Source organism: Leptodactylus fuscus, chromosome 1 (assembly GCF_031893055.1).
Source record: "Leptodactylus fuscus isolate aLepFus1 chromosome 1, aLepFus1.hap2, whole genome shotgun sequence".
NCBI classification, from domain to species: Eukaryota; Metazoa; Chordata; class Amphibia; order Anura; family Leptodactylidae; genus Leptodactylus; species Leptodactylus fuscus.
The window spans coordinates 332,377,337-332,399,979 of record NC_134265.1 but is presented as its reverse complement, the minus strand read 5'-3'; the positions used below and the strand labels follow the sequence as shown (position 1 = coordinate 332,399,979).

Below are 22,643 nucleotides of genomic sequence, written 5' to 3'. Positions count from 1 at the left end.
AATATGGGTAGCCGCAACTGAATGCCGATGCAGTGCATTGGCATCTAGTTGCGGCCCTCCGATCCGGATTAGGCCCAATGAATGGGCCTAGTTGGCAGAAGGGAGTGTCTTCAGATGGATTTGCGAGGCGGAAGAAACAGCTCCCAGGAGGAAAAACAAAACAAAAACCAGACCAGCTCCCATTGATTTCAATGAGAGACGTCATTTTGTTCAGGATTTTGAAATCCTGACTAAAATACTCCGTGTGAACGAAGCCCAAATGTCACATGGAGGAATTTGGAACAGATTTTTGTCCCGAGTACAGCTGAAGGCAAAGACAGAGCAGAATGTTAGAATGCTAGAGGTCCGCTCCATGCAAACTGGTTGCAATGGGATTAGGAGTTTGTGATCAGGGGGGGTTCCAATGATCTTGGCACAGTATGTCTTTACAGAATAGGAGAAGATCCATGCAAACTCCTTGCAGATGATGTTCCTGGTGGGATTCAAACCCAGGACTCCAGCACTGCAAGGTGGCAGTGCTAACCACTGAGCCACAGTGTTGCCCCGACTTGACACTTTTTAATCACTTATCCACTGTTTGATACATTTTTCACAGCCATTTTGACTGACTTTCGGCTAGATGTCAATGGCTGTCACCCAGAGCCCTCCATCGGTGAAGTGAAGCACTTGTCTATCCTCAGACGTACCATAGTGACGAATAACATGGTGACGGCCATCAGATGTACAGTCAGATAAGTGATTGATCAAATCTAATACAAAGGTTACTGAAACTGGATTGTGAACAACTTGGCACCCATTTTAATACAATAAGAAAACCCACCGCAGCCTCACTCTTCTCTCAAGACAGACAAGAACACCTCCGTTTTATTAATGCATCTTGGACTCCACATCTATGACAGAACTAAGCACCCTCCTCATCCCCTCTTCCCATTGATTGTACTAAACTAGGGAAAAACAAAAAATCTTGCAGAAAGCAGAAAAGAAGCAAAACAGCGGTTGTGTCAACCCCCAATGGCCAGCACTGAGACGTTCACACGCTAGGAGACTTAAAAAATAAAATCTGAAGAGCGAGGTTACAGGAGATTACAGTAGGCTTGACCTCGAGGCCTTGTCATGTCCGAATACTTGCATGTTACCCTTTTGAAATACTGCAGATAAAAATGGAGAAAGGCACCCCTCCCCCACCCCAATGCTGAATGGTGCACGTCACCATTTTTTCCACCTAGAAAAATCATGGTGATCCACAGGATACTGGATAATAATAAAAACAAAAAAAAAAGTCTGTTTCCACCAAGAGGATCTGCATTGTGATTGTAGAACTCAGTTTAAAATAGGTTTTAATGATACAAAACTGGCCACGCGTTTCTCATTCAGGTCAATCGTCTTTCGTTCCGGTGAGGAAATAACCATTGACATGGACAGCACAACGCCCCACCTCTCCGAATGGTCCTCCAGCGCATAGTCGTCCCCCAGATGGTGATTGTTATATCAAGATCCCCATTTACAAGTCTTATTTTTGGTCCATAGTTTCTTGCCTAGAATCACCCTCCCCCGCCCCCTATGAGACATTGGTCAGGGGCTTGTATTTTTTTAGCTTGGTCCACTTGCCGGTGGAATAGTTCATTTCAAAAACCGTGTCTACGATCATTGTGGTGCTGCCCGTGCCGTCTCCTTTCGGTATGACCTCTGTGTATTCGCTGAGCTTTATCTGGATGACATCGCCTTGTTCTGGGCAGGGGTTCTCTGCGCAAGGGACAAACATTTACATTAGAAGGCAAACAGGAAAGAGAGTATACAGCTAAGAGGTGACCGAAGGAATAAGGGAGAGGACAAAGACCAATACATGGACATCAATAGTAAGGAAGAAAGAAAGAACCAAAAAGGAGATCACCTCGCCCACCCAAACAAGGCCATTCATTCATTCTGCAGGTTTACTGCTCATGTGCAGTCATATCAGAGATCAGGGTTGTACAGGACCAAGTATACACCATCAGTATCAGATCAGCAGGGGTCGTCCCCTCGTCCGTTCCCCCCCCCCCATTCATCTGTTTTGGGCATGGGCAGGTTCTGCATCAGTACAATGTGCTCCAAACAGCTGCTCTTTGGATGTACAGATCTCGTATCCTAAGGATAGGTCATCAACATCCAGTCCTGGCCATACCCTTTAATAAGCCAGTTAGTGTACTGTCCGATACCACACAGGGTTTACAATGATCTGCCCCAGTATTTCGGTTACTTTGGTGCAATATACTAAAAAACACATTTCATCTGCAAATACTGCTTTGCCAAAAATTGCATCACAAAACAGGGATAATATGCGGAAAAACACAAGTAGCTTTATGGTTTGGTGCACATCTATTCACCTATGGAATTCCAGCATATAGATAAAGGGGTTGTCCTAAAGGATTATGGGACTATTAAAGAATTAGCCTAGATGCCATACATAGGTCATCTATATTAGACTGGTGCACCCCAGCATTGGCACTATACAGTGTACAGAGCTGTCTCCTTTCCAGCTCCATACACTGTGCAGGCCCAATGGATGAAGCAAGAGTGGAGGAGGGGGTGGATGTCAGACCCTCACTGACCGGTTATTGATTAGAAAGAGATTATATATATATATATATATATATATATATATATATATATATATATATATATATATATATATATATATATACACACACACACACACACATAACTTTTTTTTTTTTGTTACAAACTGTACTTTATTGCTCCTTTGTTATTGTTGCAGAAATTTGTGACCTCTCAATTGAATGTGTCTTGCAGAAACCCATGTGATTGGTGCCAAAATATCCCCACATGTATTTCACCTACCTAAACGCAGGCATGGGACTTACCTCTTGATCCAGCCATAAAGCCTAAGATTAGAGCCTTCTCGGGTCTTGTAACCTTGTTTGCTGTCTTGAACATTTCCTGTGCGGCAAACATCTGTTCCCTCTGTGAACAGATAACATACATGCACACATGAAAACCATGAACACAGGCCTGGACCAATCCCAGGTCTCGGGTAACCATTGTGCATTAAAATTCGTGTAGCATTTTAGGCTCTTTAGATGCCCAAATCCATCACACACTACATGGTCGCCAAAGGCAAGGGGTAGGCAGCCTTCAGTACTCCAGCTGTTGTGGAACTACATCTCCCAGCAGGCCTACATTCTCTGCTCTTCTTGCAGCTACCCACAGTAGTTGTATTAATAGGTGACTTGACGTCTCATAAGGCTGTTGAAATGCGAGTACACACAGACGAGGCTTGTACTTACTGTAAGGGACAGGTTCTTCTTGGGCTGAGCTTGTGTCTGAGTAGTAATCTGAGGAGCCTGAGTGGCTGGCGTTGCCACCTGAGGTGCAGTCGGTGTCAGTGGAGAGGTAGGAGTAGCTGCAGGTGTTGGAGTGGTAGCGGGGGCATTGGGATTGCTATGGTACATTGGTGTGCGCTGTTTAAACTGAGCAGGAAGGGCGTTATTTGGAGTTGTGGGCTCCTCTGTCTGCCTCGTCGTCTGCAAAGCTTCCCGGACAGACCCAGCTACAAAAACACAAAGACAAGCCAGTAAGTCCAACATGTCACTTCATGAGTGGATACACGATCCACCAGCAAACTGACCACTACTTACAGGAGTGGTCAGCCCCAAATCAAATCTTCATACTGATGAGCTCTCCATAGGATAGGTCATCGGTATGTGATGTGTCGGGTCTGACACCTGGACAGAATACAGCTCATATGTTCTAGTAAGGTGTAGATGAGCAGTGCGTGCAGCAAGGCTTCTAGTCAAGTAACAGGAACGGTGCAGGACTTCACCAAAACTATCGCTATGCAATGGACGGGGCTGCTCTGCCACTCATCCACTAGGAGCTTGAGCAGATGATCTGTGCGGGTTCAGCTGTCAGACCTAGACAGATCATCTATCTACAGGATAGATCTGTTATCGATTTGGGGCCAGAAAACCCTTTTAATATATTGTGTATATGGCTCTGTATATGACATGGTCCAGTGCACTAGCCTTAAATATATCTGCACTATCAGCTAAGTTGTGCGCTATAAAACCTCATGTAACACTAAACAGCGAGTCATTAACATTAATGGTAGGCAAATGAATGCACAAAGAGTAACGTAAATGAGACTATTAATATATAACCCTAACTGCTAGTGAGGTATTACTTTGTGGTGGCTGTAAGAGGAGGGAGGGGGATAACCTCAGAAAGCTCATTCCCTGCAGTCTGCATCCTGTTAGCTTGAAGTGTTCAGATACATGGCTGGATTTCAGGTCAGTTTTTGGCCTTCGCTTATTACTGAAAAAAAAGGATCTGGAACCCTGAAGGGAAGTAACGATATGTAGTGGACGACAGAGGAGCTGCCTACCCGGCAACACTATGTAATCCTATCCCTAGGCTAGTGACTTACCTTGCTGAGCCTCAGACGCAGGGATGTAGGAGGACGATGGCACCACACTGGGAGTAGCTGGCAGGTAGCTCGTAGATGGAAGGGCGCTCTCATTGTTAAGGGTACCGATTTTCTGCAAGTCAGTTCGTGGTAGGAAGAGGAACCGCACATTAGTCTCATATTGTAGTCATTTATTACATAGAAAACTACAGGTAACGGATCATCTAATACAGTTCTTATACCACAAGAGAGGTGACAGAAAGCAGCAAAACGAATCCTGCCATAGAAAACCGCGATCGGGGGGCAACTACATTAAAAACTTAACCTCTTGAAGTACATGAAGTAAAATCTGATAACTCCACATTGGGGCTTTAACATGGCAATGGCGTGTGGCAAGTATGCTCGTGAGTGACACGCAGGGCGAGTATATGGCCATGCCAACAGAAGCCGGCCAATGGCTATAAAACACAGCTCAGCTGTAAAGTGGAGAGGAGATGTACCATGGAGCTGCACGATTTAACCCTATGAGTGCTGCAATCCAGGCAATCAAATGGAGAGAGACTGAGACACCCATATCTTGCATGGGCAGACAGCTAACAATATATTTAAGCTCTCCAGCCAGATTTTGGGGTACTATGGTATACCATAACCATTGCCCATGTACTATTAGTAGACAGTTTAACCCCTTGGTATGCCCAACGCTGTGCAAAAGTTTTGTGTGTGTGTGAGTGTGTGTATATGTATGTATGTATGTGTGTGTATGTGAGTGTGTGTGTGTGGGGGGGAGTTGCATAGAAAAACTGCTTTCAGGAACAGAAGGGTTAATAGTTGATTTCTGTCAGTTAGCAAAACAAACTGAATAAAAAGAGAAATATGAATCCCATCAATATTTGGTGTGACCTTTGCCCTCCATCAGTTCTTCTCAGTACTTGCAGTTTTTGGCACAACTCAGCAGGGAGGTTGTTCCCGCCATCTTGGAGAACTAAGCACAGACCTTCTGTGGATGTAGACTTGCTCCAATCCTTCTGTCTCTTCACATCATCCCAGACAGACTGGATGATGACGATCTGAGCTATATCTGTGGGGGCCGTATCATCACTTCCAGGACCCATTCTCCAAAGGGTAAAGGTCACACCAAATATTGAAGGGGTTTAGATTTGTATTTTCTTCAATCACTTCATTTTGTTCATAGACAAAAAAAATAAACCATTAACCCTTCTATTTCTGAAAGCATTCTTACTCCGCAGCATTTTCCCTTGACATGCCTAAAACGTTGCACAGTACATTACAGCTAATAATAGTAATGTCAGAGTATAAGCCAAGTGCTGAGGTGTTGGGGAAGGTTACCTGTGTAGAGACCAGGCCAGCAGCATAATCGGGGGTTGCACTTTCCACAACAGTTTCTTCTTTTGGTGGCTTCTCGGCCACGTCAGTTTCTAGAAGTAAAAGGGTTGATGTATTAAACATGCCAAGAAGCCCACACGTCAATATAGATCTCAAGATGTATTCCAACTAGCTGCTGGACAGAATATAGGAACACCGATAAGGGCACGACTCTGGTACTAAAACCCTATGCAACACCAAGCCCACGTGCATTGTGTACTACAGAGAAAGAAGTCTACCATGTGAGGTGCCATATTCCTCTCTGAAAGTAAAGGTCCCAAATCCTAAAGCAGTATTTGGAAACGTCTCTATTTTTTGTATCAGATTAAGGAGATCTGGACTTGAGCCCGTTTTTCCCTTGCTTAGGCCATCCTATAACATTCTGGCTACCTGTACTGAATAAGGCGGCACTACAGGAGAGTTTGTGTACTTTGCATATACAAGTCTGCAAGCCTGATACTCACCCACAGTCTTTCTTCTTCTCTTGGCTTCTCTCCCTGCTCCTACCATGTCCAACTCAGAAATGTCCAAAAGCTATACAAAAAAAATATATATATCATGATGAACATATGCGGGAATCATGACCAGAAACTTGAGAAGGAAGACGATACAAAATGGGACATTTTTCCAAAACGAACAAGGACTCCAGGGATATTAAACACCATAATAAAAATAGCAAAAGAATAAGACTCCATGCACATGACCAAGTGTGGCTCGAAGTCATGCACTCAGATGGCACTCAGTGATGCCCTCACCTCTATGGGGCTTCTGATCCATTCTGCTCTGATGACATGGAGCAGGATAGGACCAGCTCTATAATCATCTGCATCATCGGAACAGAATGAATCGGAAGCCCCCATAAACGTGAACGCACTCAGATGTCACTCCGCATGTGATCCGATTGTATCCCGCTGACAGCTCAGCCCCACTGTTGTGTACATGGGGCCTACAGGTAACTACTACACATACCTTTACTCCTCTTTCTCTCCGCAGAGGCGTCCTGGAGGGTGCAATAGGCGTCCTGTTGGGAGTAGGACTAAACACGCTTGGGGTTGTTGGGCTTCTGAATGGTGCCTGCTTTGGTATACCCTTTAGAGGAGCTGTTATGGGAAAGAAGAACCTTATAAACTTTGGCCAAATAGCATCACAATTCTTTAGGGTAATCCTTCTTTGTTAGTAGCTTCCCTGACTATCTTCGCACCGGCTGCCTCACTGCTGAAGCTGAGTGATCGGCAGTAATCTGGGAATGCATCAGTGAGTATTCAGCGCCGCCACAGGAGAAATGCAGTATTACACAGTTCCAACACGGGTTGCCTGTATACAGATAGTCATATATTCCATTTAGAAATGTACAAAGTCATATTTTACAGGTACCCTGTAGGTGTAAGGAGATGGAAATATTAGGCATGCTCCCCTGGGGATTTGGGGAAAAAATATGCAGATAAGCTCCTGCCTTGAAAAAGGAAGAGTGTTTCTCTGGTTTGTCTTCTATCCCAAGTCATGTTGTTAGACCACTTCAAAAGTCCGTTATTGATTTAGAGGATTTCTACCTTCCAAAATGGAGGTGATAGTGGTCTCGCCCCCCCCCCCTTCCCCAAAGGAGGTAATCTAATTTGCATATGATTGTATACATAATTCCATCATTAAGTAAATGTCTTTATCCTTCTACAAACAGGGTAGGGATGTAAAGTGTTCAGTATTAGAGGCTGCACAACCATTGTCTGCATGAGCCTTACATGAGATCCATGAATTAAAGGGGTTTTCGGGGCTAAAAATTACTGATGACGGGATTACTAATATCAGATTCGAGAGGTCAGATTGTTCTTTGCACCTTACGCTCAAAGAATGAAGCAGGAAGCCGATAGCGCTGTTCTATGTGTAGTGGAGAAACGGAGTTACTGCAGCTGTTCATGTGAATGGCAGCAAAGCTGCAGTAACTGAGCTGGACACTACACGGAGAACAGCGCTGTCTGCTTCCTGCTGCATTCTCTGTGTATCAGCTGATCAGACCCCCACTTATATGGTATCGATGACCTAGTCTAAGGACATATTTTAGCCCAAAATATCCCTTTACTTCTCAGGAATAAAGGTACAATGAGAATTGAGAATGGACCTAAAGCACATTTGCTAATACCTGGCAGATAAGGTGCAGGACCACATTCACATGGCCATAACACATCTGTACTATGGCTGTAAATCCCATCCAGAATAAGAGTCTATTGACCCAAAACAGACAGCCCTGTAGTTCCCTATGATGCGACTAGTTTGGATCATCTGAGCAGCAGTAGGGACAGCACGTACGACCATCATACATAACATTTAATATATTACGGCCATGTCAACATGGCTTTAACCCCTTCCCGACCCATGTGGTACTATTACCACATGGATGTCTAGTGCTTCACGACCGATGTGGTAATAGTACCACATGGATGTAAACAATCCCCGCAGCGCAGTGCGGGCGTTCTTGGAGCAGGTGTTAGTTGTATCTGACACCTAACAGCCTGCTCCATCCCCCTCCATCAGACATGAGTGCTGATTTTGGGTTTTAACCCGTTGATTGCCGTGATCAAACATGATCACGGCAAACAACGGGTTGCCCGATCTTGTAGGGATCCCCGGCACCCCCCGCTGCGAGATCGGGGGGTGCTGGTATCCCTACCATGTAGCCAGGGGTCTGATTAGTCACCCCTGGCAGTCCTGAGTCCCACTTACCTTTCTTATCCTGTGCGGGATCTCCTGAAGATAAGCTGTCCAGTCCGTCTGCACGAGCCGAGCTTCACTTCCTGTTTACAGAGTGATAACGTGCAGGCTCTTACTGAAGCCTGTGACTCACTCTGTAAACAGGATCAGTGATGCAAGCTTCACTCATGCAAGTGTCCCATAGGGACACATGAAAAAGTTAAAAAAAAAAAGTGGAAAAAAAAAAAAGTGTTTTGAAACAATTAATAAAGTTATCAAGCCCCAAAAACCCTTTTTTTCTATAGAAAATGTATAAAAAAAAAACTAAAAATTAATAAAAACAATACATATTTGGTATCGCCGTGTCCGTAACAATCTGTACAATAAAACTGAAACAATATTTAATGTACACGGTGAATGACGGAAAAAAAAAAACGGAAAAAACCCGCCGGAAGTAGTGATTTTTCGCCATCTCACCTTACAGAATGTGCTATAAAAAGTGATCAAAAAGTCAAATGCACCTCACAACAGTGCCAATAAAAAGCACACATTGTCCCGCAAAAAATAAGCCCCCAACCAACACTGTCAACCAAAAAATAAAAATGTTACGCCTCTCAGAAGATGGCGATGCAAAAAACATTGATTTATGTCTCCAAATGTGTTTTTGTTCTGCAGAATTAGTTACGCATAAAAAAATAATATAAATGAGGTATCGCCGTAACAGTACCGACCCACAGAATAAAGATAATATGTTACTTATACTGTACGCTGCATGGCGAAAAATTTACAAGGTAAAACGCAATACCGGAATTGATTTTTTTTATTTAAATCCAGCAAAAAAAAGAGTTAATAAAATGTATTCAGTAAGTTGTAGGCACCCAAAAATGGTGTCATTACAAAATACATCTCATCCCGCAAACAACAAGCCCTTATATGGCTGCGTCACCAGAAAAGTAAAGAAAATATAGCATCTAGTAATGCAAGAATAAAAACCCGCAAAAATCGCCAAATCATTAGAATACAACTGGCAGCGTCAGGAAGGGAATATATAAGCTGTGCGAGCGAATATCAGGGGACACCCCAGATTTAGAGCTTACGAGGGAAAATATACCAGAAGTGACCCCAAAGTGACCCCCAGAGTGACTCCCCCAATTATAGGAGCTACTGGGACCTAGTAGGAAATTCGGTGTTTGCAATGTCCTCCGCACAGCTTATATATTCACTCTTCGCCATCCGCTGTGCAGTCACGTCTGGGATACTAATACTCACTACACCCCCTGATAAATTCTTTGAGGGGTGCAGTTTTCAAACTGGGGTCACACCTTTGGGGAATCCACTTTTCTGGTACCCTACAGGCTCTACAAACATGACATGGCGTTCAGATACCAAACATCTGAATCTGCGCTCCAAAAGCCACACAGCGCTCCTTCCCTTCTGCGCCCTGCTGTGTGCCCAAACTGCATTTTATGCCACATATATGACACATGTATGATACTGGTGTACCCCGGATAATGCACGTAATGTCATATGTGGGTATAAACTGATATTAGGGCACAGCCAGACACAGAAGGGAAGAAGGGTTATTGGGTTTTTGTAGCACAGACTTAGACGGTTTGTTTGTTTTTTTTTGGATGCCATGACACTTTTGCAGAGACCCTAAAATTGCCCTTACAGAATGGGGTCACTTCTTGGGGAATTCCAGTTCATTGGCATCTCCAGGGCTCTGCAAAAACAACATGGCACCCAGAAAGTCCCTCTAAATCTGTACCCCAAAAGCTAAAAAGCGCAGTGCTCCTTCCCTTCTGAGCCCTGCTATGTGCCCAAGCAGCAGTTTACACCCACATATATAATTTTTTGCCCCTCAGGATGGCCCACTTAATAGTTTTTGGAGTGCAGGTCTCTGACAACACGAAGTGGGTGCAACGTATTGGGCACCGAAATGGCAGATTTCTTTAAAAATTAAAATTTTCATTTTGTACATTAATTTTTGGGAAGCATTTTTAGGCTCAAAATGATAATACCCCTTGATTCATTCCTTGACAGGTGTAGTTTCTAAAATGGGGTCACTTTTGAGGGGTTTCCATTGTATTGGTACTTTAGGGGCTCTGCAAATGCGACATGGCACCAGAAAACTGCCCTCAAAAGCCAAATAGCCCTCTTTCCATTCTGAGCCCCGCCATGTTCCCATACAGCAGATTATGGCCACATATGGGGTATTGCCGTGTTCAGGAGACATTGTGTGACAAACTGGGGGGCTTTTAATTCTCTAACTACTTGTAAAAATTAAAAATATGGCGCTAAATGGACGATTTATTGGAAAAAAGTAATTTTTCATTTTCACATCTCAATGGTAAAAAAAAATCTGTGAAACACCTGTAGGGTCCAAGTGCTCACTAAACCCCTTGATAAATTCCTTGAGGGGTCTAGTTTTCAAAATGGGGTCATTTGGGGAGGGGGGTTCCACTGTTCTAGCACTTCAGGGGCTCTCCAAATGCAACATGGTGCCTAAAACAGATTTCAGCTAAATTTGCCCTCTAAAATCCCAATAGCGATCCTTCAGCTCTGGACCTTACAGTGTGCCCATACATCACTTTACATCCACATAAGGGGCATTTCTGTAGTTGGGAGAAAATGCTTGACAATTTTTGGGGTGCATTTTCTCTTTTAACCCCTTGTGGAAATGCAAAATTTGGGGTTAAAGCAACATTTTATAGCAAAAAATGTCACTTTTCCTTTTGTTGGGCCAATTCTGTTACACTCCTGTAGGGTCAAAGTGCTCACTATACCCCTTAGTAAATTCTTTGAGGGGTATAGTTTCCAAAATGGGGTCACATTTGGGGGTTTCCACTGTTTTGGCACCTTGGGAGCTCTGCAAATGGGACATGGTGCCTGAAAAGTATTGTTCCAAAATCTGGCCTACGAAATCCAATTAGCGCTCCATCTGCTCTGAGAGCGACCGTGTGCCCGTACATTAGGGTACCAGCACATATTGGGTATTGTCGTGTTCGGGAGAAATTTTGTAACAAAATGTGGGGTGCAATTTTTCCTTTAACCCCTTGTGAAGATGAAAAATTTGGGGCTACAGTGACATTTTATTATAAAAAAAAGTAATTTTTCATTTTCACATCTCAATGGTAAAAAAATCTGTGAAACACCTGTAGGGTCCAAGGGCTCACTATACCCCTTGATAAATTCCTTGAGGGGTCTAGTTTCCAAAATGGGGTGACATTTTGGGGGTTTCCACTGTTTTGGCACCTTGGGGGCTTTGCAAACGGGACATGGCGCCTGAAAAGTATTGTAGCAAAATCTGGCCTACAAAATCCAATTAGCGCTCCATCCGTTCTGAGAGCGATCGTGTGCCCGTACATTAGGGTACCAGCACATATGGGGTATTATCGTGTTCGGGAGAAATTGTGTAACAAAATGTGGTGTGCAGTTTCTCCTTTAAACCTTAGTAAATGTGTAAATTCTAGGGCTAAATGAATATATTAGTGACAGAAATTGAAAAATGTAAATTTTTTCCTCCATTTTGTTGTAATTGTTGTGAAATGCTGAAAGGGTTAAGAAACTTTCTAACTGCTGTTTTGGATTCTTTCAAGAGTGCAGTTTTTAGAATGGAGTGATTTTCGGGGGGTTTTATTAGAGAGGCCTTTCAAGTACCCTTCAGAACTGAACTGGTCCCTTGAAAAATGTGTTTTGGAAATTTTCTTGAAAATTTGGAAAATTACTGCTTGACTTGTAAGCCTTATAATATCTGAAAAAAATGAAAGGGTGATTAAAATTTGATTGCTACATAAATCAGAGACATGGTTAATTATATTTATGAAAAAATTTGGGTAGTATGGATTTCTATTTGAAAGGCTTGCAATTTCAAAGTTTGAAAACTGCATTTTTTTCAAAATTTTCACCAAATTTCCTATTTTTTCATAATGAAAGACAAAACATATTGACAAAAATTTACTACTGACATGAAGTACAATGTGTTACGAAAAAACAATCTCAGAATCACTTGTGTAAGTTAAAGCGTCTCAAAGTTATTGCCATTTAAAGTGACACATGTCAGTTTTGAAAAAAGAGGCCTGGTCCTCAAGTCACTTTTGAGCTGTGTCTCTATAGGGTTAATCACAATGTATATCAATTCGTGGTAAATCGGACTCACTTGTGGTATCCAGTTTTTTAACCAGGCCCCTCCCTTTGGAGTGGAATGGCACGCCCGCCGTCTTCTTAAGTTGCTGGGCGGTTTCTGTGGCTGGAAAGTTAAAGAGCAGATTTCAATGACACGTAAGAGTATCGAGAAAACAAAACAAATGATAATGGGGAAAGTTTTTTCACATACACAAATATGGCGTAAAGGACACATGTGGCAGATTCATTGTGTGACCAAGTACAATACAATGAAAGTGAAATGTAGAACCTTGTAAGGACACAGCTAAATGGGGGGCTGCTGGAGATACTTGTATATTACAGGATGGGTCCCCGATATCTGAGGAGTGGGAGTCATATCCAGGATACCCACAGATCTGCTGCTTACCTGTGCAGTGCCCCTGCAAGTGCTGCCTCCACTGCGTAAACCATGTGACATCACAATCATTTATCAAGTGGTCTGTTTGCAGCTCAGTCCCATTCAAGTGAATGAGCCAAGCTGCAGTATCAGGCACAGAATGTAAACCATGTACACCCTGCCTGGTAAATACTACAGAGGTTGCAGCACGCATGTGAACGCCGAAGCCTCTTCAGCCAGCCAATCAATGGGGCGCCGCTGATCTGATACGGATGTGCCGCTATGGCTGGGGACCTGGAGTCTGAATACCCAATGATCAGGATGAGGGAACTATAGTCACCCCAAGTCCTCCATGTGAATGGAGCACCAGTGTATTGTTGTGACCCGATTCCATGGGCCTGCAGGCATTGCTGGAGATTACAGTCCTGGCAGCCCCATAGAAGTGAACAAAGCACCGTCCACACAAGCAGACCGACACGCCATTCACAAGGAACCTTATAGGGACTGTCTCTCCCCGTCTCCCTGATCATTGGGAGACTTAACACTAGGACACTCATCCACCATCCACATGACACAACTACACACTACTTTACGGATAGGTTGTCAATGTTAAAATTATGGAAAACCCCTTTAAATCCAATTTTCACTAACTTTATATAGACTAATTTTTTTTGTTTATTCTATTGTGTCACTGCCTCCAAAATGAATATGAAAATGGCCTATAATTAAGTGTCTAAAGCACCTAAGCAAAATTATACATCTCCACGGTAACAAACATCCCATGATTAACCCCTTTTGTCCCCCACTTTGCATTCAGAATGTAAAGCACCATGCAATTAATGGTGCTATATAAATAAAATAAAAAAAATAATAATAATAATTCAGACTCAGACTACACAGGGGCTGTTGTCTTTTACCACGGAGACACACTGATCCGCACAGGAGCTGTACAAATAATGAGACCTCTTCAATAATGACCAAAGTTGCAGTAAAAATGGTTTTGAAAATGGATATATACGTCTTTAAAAAGGTTATTCCAGTTACAATACAGGGGACAGCCTTCGATCAGCCGGTTACCCCATATCCTTGGTATAGGGGGTAGCTTGTTCTAACTGAGAGACCCCTTTAACCCTTTCCCGCCAATGGCATTTTTTTATTTTCGTTTTTCATTTTTGACTCCCCTCCTTCTAAACCCCATAACTTTTTTATTTCTCCGCTCCCAGAGCCATATGAGGTCTTAATCTTTGCGGGACAAATTTTTCTTCATGATGCCGCCATTAATTATTCTATATAATGTACTGGGAAGCAGGGAAAAAATTCAGAATGGGATGGATTTGAAGAAAAAAAAATGCATTTCTGCGACTTTCTTACGGGCTTTGGTTTTACGGCGTTCACTGTGCAACCAAAATGACATATCCCCTGTATTCTGTGTTTCGTTACGATTCCGGGGATACCAAATTTATATGGTTTTATTTACATTTTAACCCCTTAACAAAAATCCAAAACTGTATTAATTTTTTTTTTTTCCCTAAAAGTCAGGGCTCAGTGGTTAGCACTGCAGCCATGCAGCGCTGGGTCCTGGTGTTCAAATCCTGCCAAGGGCAAAAAACCATCCACAAGGAGTTTGTATGTTCTCCCCATGTTTGCATGGATTTCCATCCCATATTCCAAAAAGACATACTGATAGGGGGGAAAAAATGTACATTGTGAGCTCTATGTGGGGCTCACAATCTACAAAAATAAATAAATACATTTTTTCTAAAAGTCGCCATATTCTGACACCCGTAACTTTTTTATACGTCAGTGTACAGGGATGTATAGGGCGTCTTTTTTTGCGGGGCCGAGTGTACTTTTTAGTTCTACCATTTTCGGGAAATGCTTTTGCTTTGACCACTTTTTATTCAAATTTTTATCAGACTTAAAACAGTGAAAAAAAACAGCGGTTTGGCACTTTTGACTATTTTTCCCACTAAGGCGTTTACGGAACAGGAAAAATATTTTTATAGATTTGTAGAGCGGGCATTTTCGGACACAGGGATACCTATTGTGTATGTGTTTCACAGTATTTAACTACTTTTATATGTGTTCTAGGGAAAGGAAGGTGATTTGAATTTTTAATACTTTTACTAACACAATGCAATATAATGCTAATGCATTGCAATGTACCGACACTTCTATTGCAGGCTATGTAGCATAGCCTGCTATAGAAGCAATGTAATGACAAGCCGAGGAGTCTTCACAAGGCTCCCGGCTGTCACAGTAACGAGACGCCAGCCCTGGGGCTTACTCCGGGTGCCGGCAATCACCAGGAAAATGGCGGCACCCACGCGCCGCTGGGAAAATGGCGCCTCGGTCAGCTTGGACCGAGGTGCCGAAAGAGTTAATTGCTCCGATCGGTCCGGGGACTGATCGGAGACATTAGCGCCGGTTGTCTACTGCGTAAAGCAGTAGACACCCGGCAGCTATGGCGGTCATCATAGTTACACACCCGGCATGCGCCGTACTATTACGGCGGATGTCAGGAAAGGGTTAAGACCCCGAGCACATGAAACGTCATAGAGCCATAATGCAAATCTTTACGAGCCCATGCCATTCCCAAGAAGAATTTATCTCTATGACGCGCTCTTCTAGTCGCATACTTACACTTCTGTAGGAGCTCCGCTCGGAGGGTGGCACTTTTTGGCTTCCGTTTTAGCTGGAAATGTTTGACAGGAGGAGTCAGTGGTCCGGCCAGCATGGTGAGGGCGTTCTTGTTTAGATACTGACATTCCAGGGGTAGCATGGCGGAGGCCTCGCACTCACTCACTGGTTTAGAAGAAAAAAAAAAAAAAAATCATGGTTAAAGATTGTAAAGTGAAAGCAGACTTTGTCCACCCAAGACACCAAGCATTTCAACCTACCCTTTTCTCTGAGCTCTCCTAATATATCCTGCACATTTGGGTTCTGTTCCTCTAGGTCCAGGTTTAAAGAACCAGTGTCTGGAAAGGATTTTAAGATGTCCGCCACCATCAAAATCCAGGGGTCAGAGTCCAGTGTGGCCAGCTGAATAATCTCGGTTAATGCCATCTTCATCTGTAAGACAGAACGTCAGAAGAGTTACTGAAGGTCCAAGGAGTTTGCTCCCCAACATTCACATTGTGAACCTTCAGATAGACAGGGTAACACTATATAGCCAGCAATCCTTACTTACAGCCATCACCTTAAAGGGGTGAACCCCCCCCCCCCATGCAACTCCTCCCAACGGGGGCAAATCCATAATTTAGAGGTTTTGATGGCCAGAATCAGGATTTTAAAAAAAACAACACAAAACCTCAGATTGTGTTCAATTTGCGATTGTACAATATGGAACAGCAAGACATGACCGATGGGGCTTCTTGGTATTGAAATACATAACTCCAGTGGGCAAAAATTGTATGACTGAGCAATGGAGAAACATGGCCTGGTCAGGGAAATTCAGATTTCTGTAGCACCATGCGGATGGGAGGGTCAGACTTTGGCACAAGTGGCATGAACTGATGAACCCTTCCTGTGCGGGGAAGGTTTTCTTGGCACACCCCGATCCTATAGCTCTGTGTGTCACACACATTGCTGAGGTTCTGGGGACCAATGGAGGTCCAACCTACTGCTAAATGGGGTCTCTACTCGAGTGTCTGTTCAGCAGGTACCATGTGCTGCTTATATACATGCAGTAATGCATCTATTACTAATCCGGAGGATTCTGTGCCACACAGATACCGTGAAGTTTTACAGGTTTCTGTAAGATTTTGGCCTCTCTTATCCATGAGCCATGCAAGAGGATAAATACAGTAGTAATAGTATTCACTATAGAAGGATTCCCAGGCGGGTCAAGGCTTCCGTTTTAGGTTTCTTCCCATTTCATCATGTGCTGGTGCAATGGAGAGTAACATCCTAAATCCCTGAGCAGCAGAGCTATAGCAAACATATCATATCCCCCAGGGGCTGGTCAATGAGGCGTCTGCTCTCTGTATTATCCTGGGTCTAAGCAGGAATAACAAGAACCAATGCAGCTGGCACCTGGGAGACCTGCCCAGTGATGGCGAGAGCTGATGTGACTAATGGGAAGGGCATGAGCAGAGGCTCATTAAAGGGGCTCCAGGGTCATCCAATTAAAGGGGCTCAAGGGTCATCCAACATTCCTCAGATTCTAGCAGTGCTGTACTAGAGCCCCACTTCCCACAGCCAGGACCCCTGCAGATCAGCTGTACCAAGACAGCGCAGCTTCAGATAACAAGAGTCATGCTGCTTACCTATTATACGATGTGTAAACACCACTACACTACCTGCATCCGCCGCACCACACTGTATGGCAAAGGAGCAGCGCAGTTCCTAGACTTAAAGAGGACCTTTCATCAGATCAGGCACAGGCAGTTCTATATACTGCTGGAAAGCTGACAGTGCGCTGAATTCAGCGCACTGTCGGCTTTCCCGATCTGTGCCCCGGGTAAAGCGCTATTGGTTCCGGTACCGTAGCACTTTACAGTCAGAAAGGTGTTTCTGACAGTTATCCAGGGACGCCCTTCTGCACAGCAGCGCCTATCTCGCTGTACAGTGTGAAGGTGCATTCACACGGATTAAAATTTAGTGTATTTTGGAGTGTAATTTTACACGTGTAAAAAATTTACGCGCGTATTTTGGAGCTTTTTTTTTTTTTTTTTTTCACACACACACACACACACACACACACGTGGCGTTTAGGGAGCGTTTTTTGGAGCGATTACAGAAGTGTGTTTTTCTACATGTGTAAATGCTCCAAAAAACGCCACGTGTAAAAAAACGCACCAAAATACACGCATAAATTTTTTACACGTGTAAAATTACACTCCAAAATACACTCCATTTTACTCCGTGTGAATGCACCCTGAGCAGGGAGGATGACCCCCCCCCCTCTGCTCACAGTCCTCGTCCATAGCCGAGTATTATCAGGAGTGGGAGGGGGGAGATTGGCTCAAAAAAGAAACAATAAAAAAAAACAAAAAAAAAAAAAAACAACACAGCAAAATTTGCAAAACACATAAAAAAATAACACTGCTGAGGTGAGGAGACATTTAGTAACCCCCAACCTCCAGACGGTCTCTCTCCTACACCTCAGAACTTTGCATTTAACAACATGGAGAATAATAAGTGTACCGCCACCATTCACGTAGCCTCTCAGTTTCTACTGTTATAAGATGGTATATGGTTAATAACAGATCAAAACCCAAGTGACACGGTTTATGATCATCACTCACACAGGGCAAAGAGAAAGTTCTATTGAAAGCTTATTTTTAACAGATTGAAACCTGTCAACTTCCTCTCCTGCGTCAAACTTTGCATTCGGCACCAGGTTGTTACTATAATATACAGAAGTGCAACGTAGCAGAAAACCCAGGTGCTGTGGCATTAGGTCATTGCAAATGTGACAACAAGGCCAGGGTTACATTGCATCTAATGACTGTCGGGAGGAGGGGGGGGGGGGCACGCTGCAACCTGCAGTCTTACACAACCATGAAATGTGGGAAAATTAAAAGAAAAAAAAAAAAAAAAATCAACGTTGTTGGAATTTTGGTCACAAAGACCACGATTAACATGAATTTGATGGTTATAATTAACCGTAAGGGAAGGTGTGAAAATTAAACTGCTTCTGATCACATGACCCAAGGGTGGAGACATTGCAAACCCCCCCCCCCCCATGTCCAATCTTCGAACAACCCCTTATTAGGTTTCTCCAGAGTGTGCATCAATGCTAACTTCCTACAGGTTCTATTGTGGACAAACCATAAACCCAAACCTTGCTATGGCCTATCCGTAGGACGGGTAGGGGAATCAGACAAACACTGGTGTAAGTGCCCAGCGAGTGCCCGCTTTACAATAGTATGGCTTGAAGCTTCGCCAGTGGCAGCGCATAAATCAGAAGAGCTGGCAGAGGCAAACAGACTAAACAAACTTCTAACACAAGTATAAGCGGCCTCAGGGCAAAGGAGACTAATATTCCCACAAATAAATCATTACATTGTCCTCATGATGACTGTCATCTTTTCATCTAGGAAACCTGCTGAAGACACCGAGAACTGTACAGCGACTGCCGGGAAATAACGTGGCTATCCTAGGGTCCTGAACGGCCAACCTATGATGCGCGCTGTCAGTATTTTCTATGGCCCCATAGACAAGACTGTGAATTAACATAGGTCCATGAGCCCAGGACAAAACTCAGCACAGGTCCTATAGCAGGTGAAGGATCAGGCAGCATACAGTTATCATCCATATATGCCCCCTGCGCCATGACCCAGCACATGCACACGTAGCCTAATACCGCTACGGATGTATTCACAGTAATATTAGAAGTCTATGGGCAATGGTAGTGTGAAGCTAGCCCAGTTTTGGCGGATGTACCTAAGGTAGATACAGGCCCATTAGATGGAAATAACATTGTGGGGATCGCATTAAAATATAAAACATTCATTTATACCAAATTGGTACCTCAGTTAGAATGATAAGAGACGCTCTTCATATAGCTACAACATTTATCGAGACAGTTCCACAGACTAACCTAAGTCTGCGTGAGATTGCGGGAAATCTGGAGGTCAAAGATTTAAGAAGTGTTCCTGAATCCAAAATATAATTGTAAGGGCAGGTTCACACCTGCGACCGGTCTCCGCTTTGTGGGTTTCCGTCTTCTGCCTGAGAAACTGGACAGGAGATGGAAACCGGCAGTCAGTGGCCGCCCGAGAGTGTCTTCTCTGCAGCGAAACTGTTTTTGTTTTTTTTTAACCGGACACAAAGTCTGACATGCAGGACTTTGCATTGGATTAAAAAAAAAAAAAAGAAGGTTTTGACGCAGAGACCAGAAGACACTCACGGGCGGACACTGACTGCCGGGTTTCCGGTCTGGGCCCATTCATTTGGGCCTACTCCGGAGCAGGAAGCCACGACAGTCGCATTTTGGTTCTATTCTGACGAGGCTTCCCGTGTCAGAATCAGGACCAAGATACAACATCCCGCGCCCTGTGTGAACTAGCTCTTCTGTGATTTTATCAAATCCCTAGTTTCATCATTTCCCTGCGATATATGATATATCTCTGTAATATATATATATATATATATATATATATATATATATATATATATATATATATTAGAGAGGTATATCATATCGACATACGATATCATATCGTATGTATACACACACACACACATTAGAGCTGAGCAATTACAACCTAAATCAAAATTGCGATCAGGTATTTTGTCTTAATTACAATTAAAGGTAATATTTTAAGGCACACCCCTTTTAAAGTATGTGTAGGTGTCAAGCAAATCTTGCGAGATTCATCCTGCAAGATTGGCCCAGCAGTTTCGTTCGGACCAGACACATCTCAACTGAAACGGTTATTATATTCTGCGGTTTCTTGAAGCCCCAAAGTATAAGCAGTGAAGGCCCAGGGTAGGTAATCTAACAAAGTGTTACTTCTCTGTCACCTCTCCTGGGCTCCAGCATGGCTACCTGTTCTCTTCAGTCTTCTGAGTAATGTCTGGGATCACTACAGCCTGTGATAGGGTGTCAGCGGTCACAGGCCGGTGCGTGTTGGTCAGAATGCCGAGTGACGATGAAGCCTAATCATGTCCCTTATGTCAAACAGAAGACTGGAAGTGAACAGGAAGCCTCAGGAGAGGTGAGTAACACTATTTGTTATGTTAGCGCAAAGGGTCACTTCAAAGGGTTCTCTCTCGGACATTTCAAAACTTGCTGTTGGTTTCATACGAAAGAGGAAATTTTCTTCTGTCTTATGACACTAAGGTTGTGATAGGTCTATGTTATTTGCAGAGATATTTCTGGTTGAAATCACAGTCAGGCTTAGGATAGTTATACGCAGCTGCCTATATATATATATATATATATATATATATATATATATATATATATATATATCAGAAATATCCTAATCCCAGCTGTCTTCTACCAATGACATCTCTGGAAATAATCTACATGACACAAATACTGCCAGAAAATCAAGGTGACAACGTTTAGTTAGGCTTTAAAGGGTTGTGTCACAGAAAATATTAGCGAGGACACAGTTGCAGTCAGTGGGGATCCGACTCCTGAGCCTTTCCACAGTCCAAAAACAAGGGGTGTTTTACTTAGTGCTGTATTTAGCCATCTCTAGCACTTCTATTGCGGTGAATGGGACATGTCTGCACCCACTGTGGGGATAATATCCCCCCCTCCCCCCCTTCAGAGGATCAGTGGGGGTCTCAGTAGTGGTATAGCCCCTTTAAGATGACTCCGTATGACGGCAGGATCTGGCCCCACACACACAAGTTCCAAGGAGACACATAGCTCTGCATAAGAGCTGTATACATTTTTTGGACAATCAGGACTAGCAGCAACTTTATTTTCATTCTCAACTTAATGACCTTTTCTTCTCCGCTCACACCCAAAGCAAAGGACGCTTCTGCCTTTCCATTGATGTCTATGGGACACTGCACCAGTCCAATGCCTTACTGGATTGCCCCCTTATCTTACACACCCCGTTTCTAGATTTTCAATTTAGATTTATTTGCAAATTTCCCTTTTCTCCACAAAAAATAAAATAACAATCGCACGTGAAGTTGCAGACAAAGGTCATTCAACTCCTGAGCCAGAGTAATGGGCAGCTTCCCGCCTGCACAGACTCGCTGGCACTTGTAGTTCCACACGTCGCCTCTCTGTTTACCCCGGGCAGCCTCAGTCCGTACCCGTCCTGCTCACGCCCAGAGGAGGGAGGGAGAAGGGGGGCGGAGGAGCTCGGGAACACTCACCTCGTCCACGGTGCGGCGTGGGAGGTGCAGCATCCCCAGCAGCAGCTTGAGCTTGACGGCGGACGACAGGTTGTGGAAACACAGGCGGACATTATCAATGACGGTCGCGGTGAGAAGTGAGGCGATGCTGGGAGGCGCCCACAGCTCGTCCGCGGAGCCCAGCTTATTGTGAAGCCACAGGCCGGTGTCACTCTCCCTCATCGACGCCATCTTGAGAAAAGAAAACCATTCCGAGCAGGCATTTTATGAAGACACCTACAAAAGGCCCCCTCCGGCGCTAAGAGACGGGATCGAAACCAACGCCAGTTCTCGCGATACCTGTAGACGGCACTCTGGGGGCTTCCGTGGTGTCTTCACAGAGCTCAGCCAGAGGCGAAGGGTCCTCATAATACCCGGATACTTCAAAAGACTTATAGTCTAAGCATGTAGGCTGCTCCAGTGAGGCCCATAGTCAGGTGCCCTCATTAAAGATGGCTGACATAATCCTCAAGCGCCTCCCTAAAAAGGAAGCGCTAATAACAAGGTGGATGCCGCTGTAGTTGGACGGGTTCTCCCTGAGACCATAATACTTTACTTTGCGAACTCCTTTTCTACATTATACGATGTTCTCATCATATAGTACCTACCATATCCTTAGTGCCAAATTAGTGACCCCTCTGCAAGTCATTTGTATGCAATTTGATAGCAGATAGCTGGAGTGATTTGTACCAAAGGATTAAATAGGGCATGAGATATTGATAAAGGGGTATTCCAGGCAAAAAATATTTTTTTTTTAAAAAAAGGTCAATTAGTGCTATTAAGGGGTTAATAAGTGCACCCAAATACCTTTAGCAATATTTTGAGTGATTTCTGTGTTTCTCCGAGAGTTCCTGGCATTCTCTG

At 43.8% G+C, this 22,643-nt stretch overlaps 1 protein-coding gene across 1 annotated transcript; it reads right to left on the bottom strand.

Annotated features, from left to right (window-relative positions):
- Positions 1–729: 729 nt before the first annotated feature.
- Positions 730–22,214, bottom strand: NELFA (negative elongation factor complex member A). Its single transcript, XM_075261127.1, has 11 exons — positions 21,762–22,214; positions 15,869–16,040; positions 15,612–15,773; positions 12,627–12,716; positions 6,755–6,885; positions 6,250–6,319; positions 5,750–5,838; positions 4,424–4,535; positions 3,285–3,547; positions 2,862–2,961; positions 730–1,743 (listed from the first exon to the last, which is right to left on the bottom strand). The coding sequence occupies exons 1-11, from the start codon at positions 21,969–21,971 to the stop codon at positions 1,559–1,561; spliced, it is 1,584 nt and encodes a 527-aa protein (XP_075117228.1). The 5' UTR covers positions 21,972–22,214; the 3' UTR covers positions 730–1,558.
- Between the last annotated feature and the right edge of the window lie 429 nt (positions 22,215–22,643).

Coding starts and splice junctions, on each gene's coding strand:
- NELFA (XM_075261127.1), bottom strand. CDS start 21,971: ATGGCGTCGATGAGGGAGAGTGACACCGGCCTGTGGCTTCACAATAAG. Junction 15,774..15,868: donor AGGAGAGCTCAGAGAAAAGG/GTAGGTTGAAAT, acceptor CTTCTAAACCAG/TGAGTGAGTGCGAGGCCTCC. Junction 4,536..5,749: donor CTGGCCTGGTCTCTACACAG/GTAACCTTCCCC, acceptor ACTGACTTGCAG/AAAATCGGTACCCTTAACAA.